At 36.4% G+C, this 19127-nt stretch overlaps 1 protein-coding gene across 4 annotated transcripts; it reads right to left on the bottom strand.

The window, feature by feature from the left end:
- Nucleotides 1–1940: 1940 nt before the first annotated feature.
- On the bottom strand, nt 1941–19121 carry micu3b (mitochondrial calcium uptake family, member 3b). Of its 4 annotated transcripts, XM_058397568.1 has the most exons (14): nt 18668–19121; nt 16793–16937; nt 15223–15254; nt 15051–15129; nt 10872–10919; nt 10682–10764; nt 10534–10599; nt 10280–10321; nt 8590–8685; nt 7767–7858; nt 7433–7604; nt 5445–5553; nt 5173–5330; nt 1941–3726 (listed from the first exon to the last, which is right to left on the bottom strand). In XM_058397568.1, exons 1-14 carry the CDS (start codon nt 18905–18907, stop codon nt 3658–3660), a joined length of 1431 nt encoding a protein of 476 aa, XP_058253551.1. In that variant the 5' UTR covers nt 18908–19121; the 3' UTR covers nt 1941–3657. The 4 variants fall into 4 exon arrangements, with proteins under 4 accessions (XP_058253551.1, XP_058253553.1, XP_058253552.1 ...); XM_058397570.1 differs by lacking the exon at nt 8590–8685 and having other exon boundaries at nt 18668–19120; XM_058397569.1 differs by lacking the exon at nt 10280–10321 and having other exon boundaries at nt 18668–19119.
- Between the last annotated feature and the right edge of the window lie 6 nt (nt 19122–19127).

The raw sequence follows: 19127 nt of genomic DNA, 5'->3' as shown, positions 1-19127 counted from the left end.
AGGAGTCAGTCAACTCCTTGCAGATCAGTCAGTAGATGCAGATTGGAAGAACTGCTTAGCCAAAAGAAGCTGCAGCTCTTTGTTGCAGAATAGGCAACATATTGACAGTCTGTGCCACACACAAATGTAATATTGTAAGTTTTCACCAGGGAAACATGAAGGCATCTGGACTCACCATACAACCAGTTAGAAAATACTGTGCTGCTCTTAGCCACAGTAGATCTGGAACCTGTCCTGGAAACACCTAACACAAGTCAGGGATACACATACCTATCACAGGACATTACACACACCCATCTGCACACTTGTTTACAGCTAGAGCCAATTTAGAATAGCCAGTCCACCTACTGGGATGTTTTGGAAAACTAGGGAATCTGGAAGAAATCCAAGAGGATACATGGAGAGCATGCAAAACTCCACACTGACAGATTCTGAGCATACACAGAATATAAGCAGATCATATTCAGGACCCTGGATGTGTGAGGTGATAATGTTACCCACCGTTCCACACTTTCCCTTTATCCAGTCTTGATGATAACACAGTTTGTAAATTTTATGTGTACTGCTATGTAAGACTAAAATATATGGATCTAAAAAAACAAAGCCACCTTTAATGAAATTGTCCAGTGCAATGGCTAATATTTTGTAAGAGACATGTTTGTATTTCTCAGTGCTTGTCATAATTCAAATTTATACCAAACTATACTGTATACTCATATTACAAAATAATGAATTATTCTAATTTCTGTGAATTATTCTCATTTTACATATTGTCTTATTTTATGTAAATATGTAGCTGCATGTATAGAAGAGAGGAACAAAAAGTTATTGTGAGGTATTTTGAGCAGCTACCTGAACGCTATGTAAGAGTTTCTTATTAAGCTCTGTCTTGTTAAGTAAGCTGATCTGAGCAGTTAGACAGTTAGAGGCTCACACAAAGTATGTTAGCAATGTGGTGAGTGTCTAGCGAAGATTATGTGGCTTAGCAGTTGTTGGAAAGTAAATACACCAATGCTGCTGAAGTGCCAACAGGTTACATACAGCTGGGCTCATTAAGTGTTTTTTAAATTTTCAAGAATAACATGACATTTCCAGCATTTTATTAAAAAATTATTCATAATTGGAATATAAAGAAAGAAACAAACAAAAAATAAATAAAACAATAATAATAATAACAATTATTATTATTATTATTATTATTATTATTATTATTATTATTATTATTATTATTAATTCAATCATTAATGAATATATGAATTACATAACATAAATTATAATTATAATATTATAAATTAGTCACAATAAGTCCTTTGATTAACCTCACTCCTGAAATCTCACTCCTTTATCTTTCCATTGTTGATTCTGAGCCTTTACTTTTGATTGACATTCTGGATTGAAATTTTGACTGTATACTTTGAGGGGTTAACTCTCAAGCCCAGATCAAATGGGAGGGTTGCGTCACGAAGGGCATCTGATGAAAAACCTGTGCCAAAATCACAATATGCAGATTGGATGATCCAAACAGGGAGCAGCAGTGAAGGACAACAACAAAAACATCAACAACAACAACTTTGAGTTTGTCCTTGCCTAGTGTATTCTGGTTGCTTATAGTCTGACCCTGTCTGCTTTTAACTTTGGGTTGTCTGCTTTGCTCTTTTTTAATACAACTGCACTTGCATCTATACATCATGCAACCTCCCGACAAGTGTTAGTGAAAGTGTGCTAATGAATAGAAAGTAGACTGTCGCTAGATAATTATGATTTAAATCACATAAATTTGGCTAATTTACAGGTTCTGTCTCCATATGTGCATCAATTTCCACCTAGTCTGGGAGTCTACAGGGCTGCAAAATTTTTAGGAAATTTTTGATGGGAAAACACTCAGAGCATGGGCTCATTCCAAATTTAAGCAAGAAGAAAAAATTTTTTTTTATCAGTCTTTATTAAAGGGATTACTGTAAACTCGCCTTCATATTTAATCTTCCAAGCAAACAAGTCAACTTTAAGCACAAATCATATTAATCATAGCAGAGAAAAAAAGCAGTAAGACAATCATCTGGAAAATATAAATCCAATCAAAATGTACTGTTATGCTGTACCCTACATTAAAATGAGCAAAATACAGAGGCAATAATTAGCATAGCTTATAAAGATAATGTAGCAACCACAACATAACAAAAGTTAAACACGTACACAATGTAAAGTGTAGGTTATTTCTTCAGTCTAATATCTACTCCTGATGATACAGTTTTTGTGTTTTCAGAGTAGCCGTCTTTTCAAAAGACTAATACACAGACATCACTGCTGGATTGACTTTAAAAATATCTGTGATTTCATCCTTCTCACTATGAAGGCATCACCTCCACAGAGAGCAGGGCATGGTCCTGATCATTTAAATATAACCTGGTATTAAATGTTGTTTATAGCCAAACGATAATAATCCTGATTGAAAATGTGGCCAGAGAAGGTGATGTCTAATAAGAAATGCCTTCTGAAGCCAGATTCTATTCAAACATATAGAATGATAAGCTTCCAAGGATATAGCAGCTTATGATATTAAGGTCATGATGATTCATAGACCATATTAGGCTGTCATACAAAATACATTAAGACAGGGTTATGTGCTATTATTTAAGTATTAAAATCTGAAATTATACCTTTAAGGATCTTTAAAATGATTTCATGCAACATCATCAACATCATCATCATACATGTTGACTTCAGAAAACAGTTGAAAATAACTTCAATATAAATTTAACAGGTCCTGACATAATATATATATAAGACTACATAGAAAAATATAGTGATAAACCCAGTATGAATTCGCCTTAGTTGTTTAATGAAGGCATGCTGCATTTCTGCATAAGGCCTCGAGAAGAATCCTGTATAGGTGAAACTGAGGTTATAAAATCTTTATAAAATAGTTCGAAATGTTTCTGTTTTTTTAAAATGCTTGTATGTATAATTGAAATGTTTAATAATTTTGCTCTCATTAGAGTTAAAGGGCCCTGCAAGTGTTTCAGTGGAAATGTACTGGCATAATTCCTGGAGGTACTTGCTTAATCTGATTCAATGGCTTATCACATAGAGGTTCTCTGAGTGAGTCTTCAGTCTTATGGCTATTGCTGTAAAAAGATATGCTAAGCAAGAATTTTTACTAGTTGACATCAAATAAGCATTTAAGACATTAATATTACAAATAGGTCAGTAGCTATAGTCTAACTTATAGTCTAATTTGCAACTAGCTATAGTAAAATTTAAATTACGCAATTCCTAATGTAACAGCTAACGTCCTACATATACTTTTAGCATCCAAAGGCAGTAACTAGTTTTTTTCATGAATCTTAACTGTATAATAATATATAACACTATGCCAGTTCTCCTCACTGACCTAGAGTCTGGCCAGTATCTAGTATCTGTTAATCGACCAGCACATTAATATTACAGAGTTATTTGATGCCTAGGCAAAGCCTCAGTCAAAACGAACCATGCTTTTATGCTCTAGTCATTTGTTTAAAGCTCCCAAAAGCAAAATCATACTACCAAGCCTGCTTTTGTCTATTGAAGACAATATCGCTAATTTCACTGAGAGTAGCTACAAATACTAAATAACTATAAAGGTAAGATTAAGGCTATATATTTCTTTCTTTTCCCAAACTATTTTGCAGACAGTTCTTTCTTCATACAGGCCTTAAAGGAGGTGAACCTCTCCTCTCCTCGATATCCCTAAAAGTAAATAAGAAACAGAAGATAGAATAAGTGTCAAAATATCAAAAATCAACTGAGCCTGCAAAAAATTACAGGTGTGTGTGTGTGTGAGATAGAGAGAGAGAGAGAGAGAGAGAGAGAGAGAGAGTGTGTTTGTGTGTGTGTGTGTGTGTGTGTGTGCATTTAAAAAGACAGAAGACAGCAATTTTAAATGGAACAGCAGTCCTAAGGTCATTGAGTGCAAAATTACAAAAAAAATAAAAAAAATAAAAATAGGCACAACGCTGTAGCTAAGACCACTAGATGGCAGAAAATCTTCAGGCAAATGGTCAGCCATGCTATAGAATACACCTCTACACACAGTATATGCCACTGCACTGAAATGCATAGTTTTATTTGTTGATTTTGCAGATTTTTCTCTCTATCTTTTTTGATGACGCTGTTTGTAAGTTTTTCCCACAGGTTTCTCACATAAGCAAATACAAAGGAAAAAGTACTAGACTAGTGAATTCCAAAAGTCCAAAAGTCCAGTCATTCCACTTACCATTCTCAGGCACTAGACCTATCTTTCATCAGGGCTTTCTTCTGTTTTATTTGACAAGTTAACTAAGTACTGTGAGGATTATATATAATATCTCTAATATTTTATCCTCTTTATGCATGGATGGGATTGACTAAGTAAAACAGGATTCTGTTTTGGATTAGACTTCCCACCACATCCAGATCCTGGCTGAGCACTCGCATTGCTTTCTGCTGTGTAATTTAAGATAAAGAAGAGCATTCCTCGGGAGGGAAAAGCTCTAAACAAATTGAGTTGTTTTATAGATTACCAACTAATAATAGCAAAAACATAAGTATCATTATATTCTCTTTTGCACAAGAATACAGTATGAAATGTTTATTAAATGTGTATAGTATCTGTAGTTTGAAAATAGAGAAGCAACAGGATAAAATCCTAATAAAAGTGTTGAACAAGTCTAGGAGTGTGACGGTGTCTTGGTCAAGGCTCAGTAGCTCTCTGGCAATACTGAGCTTATAATCCCTGTGGTGACTCACTTGTTAGAGGCTTTGGACATCAGATCAGAAGTTTGTGAGTTTGAATCCCCGTTCTGTCACTATTGGGTCCTTGAATAAGACCTTCAGAAGTCAAAAAATTAACATAGAGCTTCATCTACAGTAGAATCTATGTTCTCAAATAGCAAGTGGAATACCTTATTGACCGATGCCTCAAACAGGATCCAAATGAACCCGTACATAATAACTTATTAACTAACAGCACTCTGCCCTTTCAGTCTGTATCACATTAGGCTACTGTTGTGTTGTGATTTCCTCTACACGGACATTTTTCCCTCAGATTGATTGGGGGTTTATAACCCTGCTGTCACCCAGGCTGCTGTAAAAGGAAGATAAACAGTGTTTAAACAGCCCCAGCTGTGGAACGGCTGACCCTCTTGTCCCATTTACCCAGGAGCCTCGATGCAGGCGGTCCTTCATGATGCCAATGAACTCCTTGTAGCTAAGTTGGTCATCGTGATCCACATCAAATATCTTGAAGACAATGTTCACAAGGTGTTTGGAGAGTTTCAAGCCTGTGGCAACGTAGACTGCACGTGCAAACTCATCTGTGCATGAAATCAAGTGGAAATGTTTCAGTGTACAGCATCTGCTTAAAGGATGAAATAGGCAACAAAAAGTATGGACAAAATGGGTGATACTGGTATGGAATTTTTTTTTACCTTGTCCAATTGGTCGGCTTGCATAGTTGTACATTTGCATGGCAATGGCAAAGTCTTCTAAGTTATTGAGAAACTGAAAGAATGACCTGAATTCCTCAAAAGTGATTCCCTACAAGAAACAATAAATAACTATCATGAGATTCTAAATAGGATTATATATGCAAAATAAATGTATTTTTTAAAGAAACCTAATCCCTCTTAAGCATTACATCAAGAAAAAAAACATTCTACACAAACCAGAGAGCTTATGATATCAAAGGTGCTCTCTCTGGGAGAAAACTCATAAAAATAATGACCGTCCAACAGATGTCTCAACCCTGAGAATAATGTTGCCGATAACAAATGCAGAGCTCTGAACAACACATTAACTATGGCAGACTTAACTCTCTCTCAATCAGAGGGAAACCTTAAGTATCTCAGGGACCTTGAAGCTGTCAGACAGATAACAGATCCAAAGACAGGAAATAACTTAGTCAAACAGTCAAAGTATACCCACCCAGGTCCTGTTCCAGGCCTATGACTCGAGCTGTCAGCACTCGGTTTTAAGGTCAAGCAGTCTGTAGATTTTTTTTCCAAAGAAGATTAACCTGATTCTCACATAAACAATAACAAAGGGAATCTATCCAAAACACCTCAGGACTAGTGGATTACCGCCTACCAGTCTATTGAATTCCACTCATCCATTTTCAGTCACTAGACCCTTTTTCTTTCTACAGCACCATTCTTATGTCTGTTTTACAAATGAACTAATGACTAACATGTGATGCTTGGCTGTTGTTAGAAGTGGAACTACATAAAATATCACTTAACATGGTGATAAGACACACTTGATCATCAACGGACATCTACCAACAGCCACCTCAGAAGGTGAACAAACTTTTCTATGCACGAGTGGGTTTGAACAGACGAAATCAAAACCAGGACTCTATATTCTATTAGTCTCAAGTAAACATCCCAGCTGAGTATATTCATTGATTTCTGCTGTATAATTTAGGCTAACTTGTGAAAAGCAATGAAGCAATTCCTCTGGAGGGAAATATTAATCTGTGGCCAATATGCATCATCAATATACTGGTATGAAAGAACACAGTGAGGAATGTTTGTTCAATATTGCAAAAAAAAGAACATGTCTTTAGCTTGTTTAATATCTGTATGATGAAAAACAAATGGATACTGACAAAATGAACAACCTTTTCTAAGGATAACCAAGCATCATTAAATAAAAGCTGTGGCCTTCATAATACAAATTAATATTTTGGCTTATTTATTTATTTATTTGTTTGTTTGTTTGTTTGTTTATGTTTAAATACATTTAAAATAGTCAAGTACATTTTGGTTGATATAAATGAGTGATAGTTCTAAAAAGTTGCTGTATTATAATCTAACTCCAGGTATAGCCCTTACACTACTTTTTAAAAATCCAAACACTGAAGGAGAGAGATACATGTAACCCTTTTACCAGGACACTGGCATTCCATAGTGCAGATGGAATGGAAATCAACATATTGGACATTTTATTCAATATAAAGAAATTAATTATTTTATCACTGATATCATCGGTCATCGGTTATAAGGACACTGTTGGCTTTCAGTATCTCTGTTCAGATAAACGTACACAGACTTTTGAAAATAACAGAGCAATATTGGTTTTATATCACCACTGACTTTAATTAAATAAGCATTTGATTTTTTGGGAACTTTTCTATAAGAATATTATCCCTATGCTAGATAAACACAGAAATACTTATTTTTTAAAAATCTACAAATTTTTAAAGGCCTGAGTCCACTTTCACAGGAGCCATTAACCACCACTGTGGAGTGTGACATGATAAAGAAATTCAATGATGAACATGGGCACAGCAATAACAGGCAGTGATTTCATTTTTTGGCCTTTGGAAAAAGATTTAAATTGTGCTAGTCCAAAAAGGTCACTGTTTTGTGCACAACATTGTGTGGATAAAGAGGTCAAGAAGAGCAGAAGCCTTTACCTTCTCATCAGGTATGCTCCGATGCACATTCTCCAGGTAGCTGCTGATGTTGTCCACAGTGGTGTAGCGCAGAAGAATTCGGGCAAAGTCCTCCTCACTGATGGTAGTCATGCCTTTCGAATAGGCAAGGAACTCAATCTCAAGGACTTCTGTCTGCAGGTTGTCCATGAATCTGTAGAGAGTAGAAGGTGTAGATGCAGTGCTGAGTGGACATGCCACCGTTGAATGTTTAAGTGATATAAGAGCTACAACCAAACAGAAGCAACTGCATGATCCATGTATAAGGAATAGAACAGAACTATTTCTTTACAAAATTACATAATTTGCCTTTTACCTGTAGAAGTCCTCAAAGTTCAGTTCAGTTTTTCCCTTTTTTCCAAAGAAATGCACCAACAGAGTTGTGTCAGCAATATTCTCTTGTACATGCTGTGATGAATAAAGTGAAAGTAATTACTCATCATAAACGTCTGGTTGAGAAGATAATCACACAGACAATTACATGTGGTATGTTTGGCAAAACAACACATACATGAGTTGTCAACCTTTTTCCAAAGAAACACCACAGAATTGTTTTTTAAGGAAGTCAGTGCCTCACATCCTTGCTTTTGACTTTCTGAACATTTAGTGTTGTGCACTAGTTATCAGTTGGGTGTTTAGTTGCTTAGGAAGCTAGTTTTGTATTTAAGAGCAGTTGATCCATGCCAGATATCAAACAGGGTCTCATGCAAAAACAAACGAACAAAAAAAAAATCTGCACTTTAGTCATATCACTGTTCTTTCCTTATAAGGTGGATCTGTTGTTGAGGATGATGAGGCTTTCCCCTTAGCAACAAGCTCCCATTGTACCTTATCCTAAGTCCAATCACTGCAAAATATTCCAAAAACAAAAGAAATACACTGTAACCGTATGCACTCTGACCTTTCTAGTCACTAGATCGCAAAGCTCTTAGCAAGCAGATGTAAACAGCTTTTGAATGATATATTTAAACTGAACGATTGTTTCATCCTGGTAGTGATAATGGTCTGAAGCAACACTGGAATCTTAAATGATGGGGAAAATATATGAAAACTAAACTTCAGAGAAATCAAATGTATTGATAGTATGTACAAATAGAATTAGTTAGTTAGAACAGTGATGAGACAGAGGATGTTTGTACCTCCACCAGATCTGAAAAGAGAACAATTCTTGCACCATGCTTCAGCACATCCCAGAAGCTTTTGGGTTCAAACCTTTGTTGTTCTTTTTTAAGAGCCTGCATATCAAATGTACAGCTGTTAGCACCTTCAAAACAATCATTCAACAATTAAATGACTGGAAAATGCACAGAAACAGTGTCTTCCACAATTAGGCAGAAGGAAAAAACATGCTTGTAACAGGGACAATCTACAAGATCATGACAGGTAATAATTACTTTTTTGTCACCATGCAAACCATGCAATCCATGGAAAACATGCACCACTCCCAAATACAGAGAGAACCGTAAACAATAGGTTAGTCAGCTGCCATTAGGTTTACTGGCAATAGAGAAATCTGTGAAGACAGCACAAATATGAAGTCACTGTTTTTTTAAAATTGTTTCATTATGACAGTTCTTTCAATTTGTATTGAGAAAGAGAAACATCACAGAGCTTTAATGAACTCACACCTACAAATCTAGTTTTGGTTAGACATTGAAAACAAAACAATACTCCAATACAACATGTTAATACTAGGAACTATGTTATTTTTATCTTGATGATCATTGAGGAATTACTACATGTACCTTTGTCTTTTATAAAATCACACCATCATAACAATCCTCCAAGGCCTGAACTTGTTTGGCTGTCTCTTAAGAATTATTTACCCTTTGACTTGTGTGATTAGTGCTTGTGACACAGCGTCCCTGAACTTGAAGGCTTGTGCTTTTGAACTGTCAGCTCATGTACAACAGCTTGCTTTGCCTACTGATATCAACATGATCTCATTCATCTATTTATACTTTTTGTATGTGTTGACTTTTATTTATCTTTCCTTTATTCAGTAAGACAACCTATTTTACAAAACTGTTCTATAATGTCTATACTGTCCAAAAATTGGCTTTACATTATAATCAAAAAGTAGACCTCACAGATAGCAATTAAGACTAATTCATGTTAGACGAGACCCTAGGTACACATACAGTTCCCTTGAAAAAAAGGTTAAAAAAAACCTGCTGGTTTTCCTAGTCCCTGCTGAGACTGGTTCCCACTTCAGTGTTTGCTGTGACTGACACATGGCTCTTCATAGTTAGACTATTACAAAAAGGTAATCTGAGCTTGAATACCACTTTTCAAGTAACTGTAAAAATAAAACATGGGGGTCCAGGAGGAATGGTCTGTCTCTGGGTGAGGGCCTTTTAAGCACGATCTGGGCAACCACGCCTCAGCGAACCCCACCTGACAGTAGACGAGTAACATAAATCATCTGGTCTTCTTTTGGTGCTGTCGCAGACAATGGAAACATGTTTCAGATTGCATTCGGCCAAGATCCATTAGAACACATTGTCTTGCCTTTCTAAGGCAGAGCAGTGTATAAGGGTCACTTCCTTTGACTTTACTTAAATGTGACACAATTCATGGTGAAAAAAAAAAGACATCACTCTGGGCCTGTCAGAAAAGCTCAATAATGGTGAAGCAGGCCCAAGTTTGTTTTAAATATCTACCTCAACCACTGTTCCTAGTACAAACATCACATCACAAAATGGACATTCACAAATCTCTCTGATGGACACATTCTAAATTGCATCATGCAATACACACATCAACAGGCAGACAAAGAAACAAAGCATGCAAACTTTTACAGGTTTTCTCATGTGTTCAGATACATACAGCATGGCTGACCGAACCTTGGTATCCATACAGTTCCACATTCTTGCAGATAACATCAAAGAAAATGAGAATACAATTCTTCTAGCCATCTGTTAACTTCCATACCATTCTATATTGTACAGCCATCATGGACGATTTGGTAATATTACTCCAGTTTTTACAATTACTGGTTTAAACTTGGTTAACGTATATCAAGATGGCACTGATTCTGTCTTTTATCGGAATACTGTGAAAGAATTTCTTGTTTCTCTTACCACTTGTGATGAGCTGTCAGTCTCTCCACCTCTTTTGTCATTTTTCTTACGAAATATTTCCTCTAGCTACGGGAGAAAAGTGTTTTATTTGACATTTGCTTACACACGTTGAGTTAGTTAGATAAGTATAAACAAAGGGAAAACATACCACCATAAACTCCCTTTTGTCGACCATTTCATTGCCATCTGCATCAAACATGTTGAAAGCTATCTTAAATCCTGCCTGAGGCTCTAGACAATGACAAAAAAAAAATTTGACATTGACGCAGCTAGAATAGTGTAACATTGAAACGTTTAAAAAAAATCATGCCATTCGTTGAACGCTCATTCATACTCACTTGTCAAAATGCAAAGAAGAAATAGATACTCTGTATATGAGATGATGCCTGAAAAACATAATACATCATTCTTAACAGTTATATATGATAAAGTATTAAGATTCAAGATTCAAGAAGCTTTATTGTCATTTCAACCACATATAGCTGACGCAGTACACAGTGAAATGAAACAACGTTTCTCCAGGATCTGGTGCTACATAAACATACAATATATAGTTCAAACACAAAAAACAACACAGAGCTAGGACCGAAGTTTGTTCAAGCCACATAAAGTGCAAAGTTTAGGTGCAAACAAGACAATGTTGCGCACAAACAACGACAAGACAATAAGTACAAAAAAGACAACACAAAAACACAGGACATTTAGCGCCGAAAAACGAAAAAGAACATGTGCAATGAAATGTAAATTAAATGAAATAAAATGAGATGATGTACAATTTTGAGACCTGACAATGTATTGTGCAAAAATACAATAGCAGTGGTTGAGGTAGTGCAAAATAGAAATAAACATAAATATAAATATAGCAGCAGATGTAATAAACACAAGGGTTGAGGTAGTGCAATAAGTATTGAACAATATAAGTTATGTGTGTGTGTGTCCACACAGGTGAGAGAGAGAGGCTTAATTAAAGCCTTTAGATCCCTAGACCTTAAGCTAACTCAAAATCAAACTACCATATGTCATTTCAAACACAACATCCCTCCTTAGCCATTGATAACATCTAAGGGGATTCCCTTTTTTACTCTTATTTGGTGTTTTTTTTGTTGTTGTTGTTGTTTTTTTTTTTGCGCAAATAGAGACAGTTAAACTCAAGTAATCAGGCTGGCCACAAACCCAAACAAAAGCAGCCTGAGTGCCTGGCTCCTGGGCCATCCTCTGTTTGTTTTCCTAGGTGTAAAATATTCTCAAGTGATCTGTTGCTGATTGGGCATGCTTGATGTGGGGTGTGTGTTCTTCTTTCAGGACTGCTAGTCCTTTTGTTGTGCAAGAAGCGAGAAAAGGAAGAGCAACTGTCAGGATTCAGTCAGGGAGAGACTTAAGGAAAATTGTTGTGACCGTTGAAAGCATTCCCAAGCTTTTGTTTGCAGGCAGAGATAGTGACTCAAACACAGATAGCTAAGGGCTGACTGCTTTGAGTCTTGTGGGGAAGGATGTCAGTATGTCTAGCAAAGTGCTTAAAATAATCAATACCTAATACTCAGTGCAACTGGCACTAAATTTCTTTTTTGCTGAACTTGTCTGAGAAACACATAAGGAGCTTTTACAAATGTTTATTAGGCCATAAAACCTGACACATCTATACTAGAACTATTGTGGGCTCAAACATATGTGGCCTCTTGCACTTTTGTAAATAAACTACTAGGAAAAGTTGTTCTTTTTTCTAAAGTAGACTATATTAATCTAAACCGTCTTTATCAGGACAAATCTTTTCATCTCAAATGATCTAGATCTTTTGCTATTTTTTTGGAGATTTCCGCAATCTCATATTTTAACTGTGCAAGCCAGCCACAATAAGACAGATGATGAACCAGCAAAGTAACAACATAGGTTTGGGCCTGTTCTGTGTATGAAGGTTAAACGGTTTTGCAGACATCCAGACAAGAGCCAGCTTCAGTCTTGCAGAAAGAAACTGAGCCCATATGCTTGAGCAGATGCTGTCAGAAATACAAACATTCTCAGAAATGATTCACACAAAGTGTCAGTGTGAGCAATGTAATCCAATGCCATTCTTAGAATTCATACTATCGTCTGTGATGGGGAGCTGTCAGAGGGACAAGTCTCAACACTGCAGAGTTCAAACAGATCTCCTCAACGTCTGACACAAGCTTTGTTTATAGATCAAGTCATTGTCTTTTTAAAAACATTTTAAAACTTAAGTGTACGGAGGAAAAGTGTACCTTTAGAATTTAAAAGAACAGTATCTGTCTATCTATCTCTCTATCTAGATAGATAGATAGATAGATAGATAGATAGATAGATAGATAGATAGATAGATAGATAGATAGATAGATAGATAGATAGATAGATAGATAGATAGATAGATAGATAGATAGACTCCATGATAATTAATTCTGTTAAAAATAAACTATAACTCTGTTTATATTGTGGCTGTGGATTTGCCCATTCAGCCATAAGAGCAAGAGCAATGCTGGACACAGATGTAAGGCGAGGAGGCCTATGTTGCAGATTTGCATTCCAGTTAATCTCAAAGGTGTTCTTCAGTGGGGTTGAGGTCAGGTCTCTGTGCAGGCCACCAAACTTGGCAAACCATGTCTTCATAGAACTCACTTTGTGTTCATGGTATTGTCATGATGGATCAGGTTTGGATCTCTTATTTTAAGATAAAGGCAATTACAATGCTATAAAGATTTATAGTGTGAGGCAACAGTTTGTGTTAGACACATATATGTGTGTGATGGTCACTACATGGTGACTACATACTTTGGCCATATTATGTAGATACTTTACTGTGCAAAGGTCTCATGCACCAAACAAATTTTGTTATAGATGTTAATTTTATAACTTAACGTAAATCAGTATGAAAACATTTCAAAGAACTTTTCCAACAAATACATTCAATGTTAGAGAGAAATGTCTGTCAGTGAAGAAAGCAACATATTATGCAACTTTTCAGATAAAAATATAATGAAGGCTGCTGGGTTTTGTATGATGGCAAACAGCATATGTGACAGATGGAGTCTCCAGAAGAACCGTGGCAGATTTAAGTCATTTTTTCCAGCTGATTGAGTTACAAAACTGCACAAATTATACCTTAGACGACTAATTAAAAAAGGGCAAATGGTTGTCACACAAAATATTTAATTTTATTAATGTTTACTGCACTTTATAGTATTTTATGCATTGTGCTGATGCCACATGATTGGTTGATAATTTAGGTTTCCGGGGCAAACAGTGATCAGGTTAATTAACAGTAGCTTGCAGCGGTCATTGCCTGGCCAGGGTCACAGTGCTTTAAATTGGGTAAGTTTTTTAAGCCTTTTGGAGAGCCTGTCACAATCTTCTGGAGACTCTGACTTTGCCAATTTTACAGGAAAAACGCTTGACTTTTTTTTGTCTGAAAAGTGGTATATTACACTATATTTCCCTTTCTTTACTGACACTTCTTTATTGATCATTTTTGTTGACAAATGAAATTAACTGAAAAAATGAATATATACTGTATACCTTTTTGGCCAGAATTATGTGGACGCTGAACAAGATTCATATGTGCTTTTGAACAAAACACTCCAGATTTAATTGAATTTAATTCACACCATCCTTGGCAAACCGTTTTTTTCATGGAACTCACTTCGCACAGGGTCAGCATAAATCTTCTGTATATAAAGTCATTCTAGACAATTGTGTGTTTCCAAGTTTGTAGCAACAGTTTGGTGAAGGTCCATATGTGGGTGTGAATTCTTTATAAATGAGTCATGAGACGATAAAAATCTTTGCATTCACCACTTCGAGATTCACAAATCTTCACAACTTACTCAATATACGTCTTATGAAAGAATATTACAAATTATTCATCACTAGATGTCCAGCTCCACACTACTCCAAAATTCCAGATCTACATCCTCTACATTTGTCCATCTGATGCAGTTACTGATACCATTGACTAGCAGTGCATCAAATAATCGTCTGTGCTTTTCAAACATTGCAAAGCATAAATTATAAATGTTTTTGTACATTGCTATCTGGATGACTAAATAAACCTGCATTAGAATGTTGCAGTAGAATCTGATCCAATATATTCCTGCACCAAATTACAGTCCTTCTTGAAAACAGAGGGTAATCCATGCTTTGCTTTTTCCAGTCTGGAGTGCAGCTTGCTACTGGCTTGCCTTTGTTCATATGGTTTCATTTCTCTTGGAAAAAAGACAGCAGCTCACTGAGTAAGTCAGCTATCTGATTTCTTTTATAAAACTGCCTTACTGGGATTACTACAGTAGCTCACAAGGATCAAATACAAAATGTTTTTTTTTGCTTCCCGTTACAGTATGACAACTCAGACCCTCAGGTAGAAAGACTGTTTAAGCACTTACTAATCAATTCACTTGAGTTATAAATGCTTTTAAAATCTCTGTGTACTTTTGCTCAGCCTTCAAAATATAAATGTAAATATCCTGAGGAGAACAAATATATACAAGTATTTACTTGTTGTGAATTCTCACCTTTTTCATTTAAATTCCTGAAAAGCCTGGATGATCCTTTCCAAACAGGAGGTGTATCTGAGAGAATCTTATCTAAATCCTTCAAAAAGAAATAAACATTTAAATAATCTGTCAATGAAATACAAATAAATTCTGTATCATACACCACATTAACAGGAACGTTTTATCATACCTGTCTTGTCAGGGCTCGCCAAAACTTTTTTTCTAGACAGAAAGAAAGAAAATTTAAACAGCTATTGAATCATAGCTTAACGCAATATGCTAACGTGGTTTAATGTAGTCGATTATTTAGTCTGAATATTAGGTTAGTTAACCTTATCATAGGAGATTCACGTAAACCTATCTCGTGATCTTACTAGACAATGCTGTGAACTCTGACGTTCTGAAGGAATAGCAAGGCTAAGTTGTTGAGATCCAGCCAAGAGGTCATAAAATGCATGACTGAGTTCATGCATTTGTCCTCTCTCAGCACTGCACCTACAAACATGAAGCTGTTCTCCTTGCCACTGCAAAATCATTACTGACCCTGCACCAAAATGCAGGTGCATCTTTCTGCTTCTCAAAGCACTCTGGTCCTGAACCTAAGAACACTGCAATAGGCCCATAAATGCATACTATTATTAAATATTATTTAAAATAATAATAAGTGTAATGCACCAGCAAATACAAAACCACCAATTAATATAGTCAATATCTACTATTTGTTTAATTAAATTCTTTATGCTTAGACATTCTCTACTCAGGCTTTCAGAAATATGCTGTTATAGCACACTCAAACAGCCTTTATAGCCATGGCATAAAACCATAAATACCACAATGCCTTTTTGCTGAGCATGTGCCATTAAAAATAATGTGGCTGACATAGTGAAGCAATGTGCATCATTTATATTAGTGCTCAGATTTTATTCCTGTCTGAATATACCAAGCACTTTAAGTCAGGAATATACACACAGGGTTGAACAGCATACAGGTTCAAACTATTAGTTGCCCTTTTCTACCTAAGCCTGAGGAAAGCTAAAGCTACTCCAAGCTAGTCTACATCAACCTAGCCAACAACTCACCAGAGGCAATTTTGAAACCACACACAGTCCTTGATTCACCTCCAAGTCAGGGCCAACCAGTCTGGTTTTCTTTTAACCACAAAAACTGAACTAGAGAAAGTCAGTGGCTTTCTAATATTACAGTGGTGTTTAAACCGGCAGTGTGAAAGAGCCAATCAGGGTGGAGCCATAAGTGTTGTGAAAATATCCTAGGTATAACCTTTCCTCCAATAATATAAAAATGGCACTGTATAACAGCCTCTAACAATAGTGTATAATAACATGTGTACAATAGGGTTCCTAAACAAATGGAATCAAGATCAAAACTACCAACCACACCTGTCTTGATGTGAACTTCCACCACAGGTAAGTACCATCAGAAAGATGCCTTAGAGCTCAAACCCATTTGGGAATAGTTTTTACAGTGTTTTCATCTCAGTCCTTAAATAAAATGCTGGTGGAGATACCTATCTAAATGCAGGTGTTATGACTTCATAATGACCAGTCATAGCTACCTTTCAAGCGTCACCTGGGTGGTTTGCTTGTATGAAAAACGTCCAGATGATTTCATTTTCATTCAGTCAGTAAGACATAAAGTTTCACATTCATTCCTTTCAATCAGTGGTATCTTCTAGGTGCTATGGTGTATGTAGTCTTAAGAGTGTAAACTATGTGTGAGTAGTTGTGTGGGTATGTGCTTACTTTTTGGCTCACTCATTGTAACTGACTCGATGAAATCTAGTGGTGTCATGTAAAGCTGCCCTTCATACTCCACTGAACTAAACAGACGGAACCGGTGCTCATGAGCTGACATTGCCATTTCTTCATCATCAGCTGTTATCTTGGTCTACAATTAATTAAAAAAATCACATTGGATTAAAATATTGACATCCAAACAAAGGAATTACCAAAAATGGTGAGGTATTTATGAACATGTCGTAACTGCAACTTTGTAGGAATTCACAGTTGTAAGAATTTGTATGAAAACTTGTGAATAATCAGTGTTAGCAGAAGGGCCAGGATAAAAACCTTCATATAAACCTTCTATAATTCTTATAATTCATTCAGAATTTATGACAAATTTATATGACATTAGATTGCACATAAGTGCCTCTAAGAAAAAAATTAGATAAAAAATTAGACTAATACAACCAAATACTGATACCAAATACTGAATGTTTAGTCAGAAAGAGGAACTACATTATGGCTCCTCTACACTGAGCCTAAGCTCACAAGGACAGAGTTGATGTCTTTCCCAGGTGGCAGGCAGCCAGGCCTACTGGGCACTAGGCAAACACCATGGGAAGGTGTGCCTATGCTACTTATTATCCACATCAAATGTCAGCTTTGCTGCCAAGACTCAGAGTCCTGTTACCTCAGCCCTGGATTCCTGCATCTCACTTCACAAGTTAAGGTTATGTCCAGTGCCCTCTTCCCCACCCACCTCAAGATAAGAGACCAAAGAAATAAACACACACAATGTAAGGGCAATTGCACAGTAGGCTGAGCCAAACCTGTATGGTTTAATGATCCAACAAATCAGTGACGGTTCTTTTGACAGCAGTCCCCTACAGATTACTGCTGCACCAACTTGTCAGACAGACTCGTGCCAAGAATATGACTAGAGCACAGCCTTGTCTTTTCACTCTTCTTTAAGCACAGTAAGGACTGAACCAGTAGTTCTCAATAGAGCTTTCTGGAACAAGCACCTACCCAAAATAAACAGGCTTTGATTTCCTTAGATTTTCATTCATTACTATTGTAATTCAAATGCTGTGCCTGCTGTACCATGGTAAAACAATGCTGCCTTACCATATAACACTAAACTTTTTTCCAGAAACATCCATGTCAAGGAATTAATAGCATAGTTTTTTTTTCCAATGGTGTCTACCTGAACAGCCTTAGGAAAAAAAACTTTCAAGTATTCATCGATAGTTCTCAAGGCTACAAAGCTTTCTATATCACTTTTAGAATAAGTGTTTTTCAGCCATCTGTTAATGGTTCATTGAATAATTAGATAATAAATATTTTTTGTCTCCACAAATGGTTCTTGTATTGTTCCTTATAGAACATTTAGGATTCCTCCAGGGGAACAAATAAAGAATCATTTGAAGAACTGAGAGAAGAATTGATAATGAGTTCTCAAAGTGAAGACTTTTTGGAAACCTCTCTGCTGCTGTGTTCCCCTTAAGCATTCTTCTATGTGGACAACAAAAAAAAAGCCTTAAAAGTTTTAGATTTAACCATATAATCAAGTGTATAAGCTCTAATGGTGCATATTCAACAGTGGCCTTTTTGCTTCGCATATTAATATCCTAAGCACTTAAATGAATGTGTGTGAAGGTGACATTTTATGCACGAGTAAATGTCTCCTTGGCTATATACATCCTATTCGAGGGCGGAGATTTCGATTACAAAAATTCGATTTCCTTGTTTTCAGCACCTCTGTATAGTGGAAAGCGTCAGTGACACACGTCCCGAGAGAACGCCTTGTTTACTTCATCACACTATAATGAGCATGTAAAGACGTGTGTTTAATATATAAATGTACCCTTGTCCAGATTTTCTAATCCGTACCTTTTCTCTAGCAAAAACAACCGGGATTGCGTGGATCATCCTCGTTTTGTCGACTCCTTTCATGGAGCAGTGTTGACACACAGCTATTCCTCCTGCCGCGATGCACAGCCCTGTTACAACCCGTCGCATGGAGATTTTCCATTTGGACGATTGAGTTGTGCAGAGATAAATGCCTGCACCGTTTTTATAAGCGTTAAAGGTGTTTATTATCGTGCCGAACCGGCGTGCGGCCGCCGCCATGATTACAGTGTCACAGTGGTCATTGCGAAGCGACTCCTCGCGAGATGTGCTCGTGGGTTTAGCCCAGTCCAATCAAGCGCGCTCATTCTGAGTAGAGTAAATAAGGCAGATAAGCCAATATTTCGTATTTGTGTTGAAGGTATAAGAGTTGGGTACAATGCAGTTGCACTTTCAGGCATGTATTTAAAATATATGTTCTGTTTATGGGCTTGTGGTGTTT

The sequence above is a fragment of the Hemibagrus wyckioides genome, linkage group LG08 (genome assembly GCF_019097595.1).
Source record: "Hemibagrus wyckioides isolate EC202008001 linkage group LG08, SWU_Hwy_1.0, whole genome shotgun sequence".
In the NCBI taxonomy this organism is placed as follows: domain Eukaryota; kingdom Metazoa; phylum Chordata; class Actinopteri; order Siluriformes; family Bagridae; genus Hemibagrus; species Hemibagrus wyckioides.
Note: the sequence above shows the minus strand (reverse complement) of the source record. Positions and strands in the feature narration are given on the sequence as shown.

Excerpts from the sequence above, each read along its gene's own strand:
- micu3b (XM_058397568.1), bottom strand. The coding sequence starts at position 18,907 with ATGGCGGCGGCCGCACGCCGGTTCGGCACGATAATAAACACCTTTAAC. Across the intron at positions 7,859-8,589 it reads TCTTTTCAGATCTGGTGGAG|CATGTACAAGAGAATATTGC; the intron begins GTACAAACATCC and ends TATTCATCACAG. Across the intron at positions 7,605-7,766 it reads AACTTTGAGGACTTCTACAG|ATTCATGGACAACCTGCAGA; the intron begins GTAAAAGGCAAA and ends TACTCTCTACAG.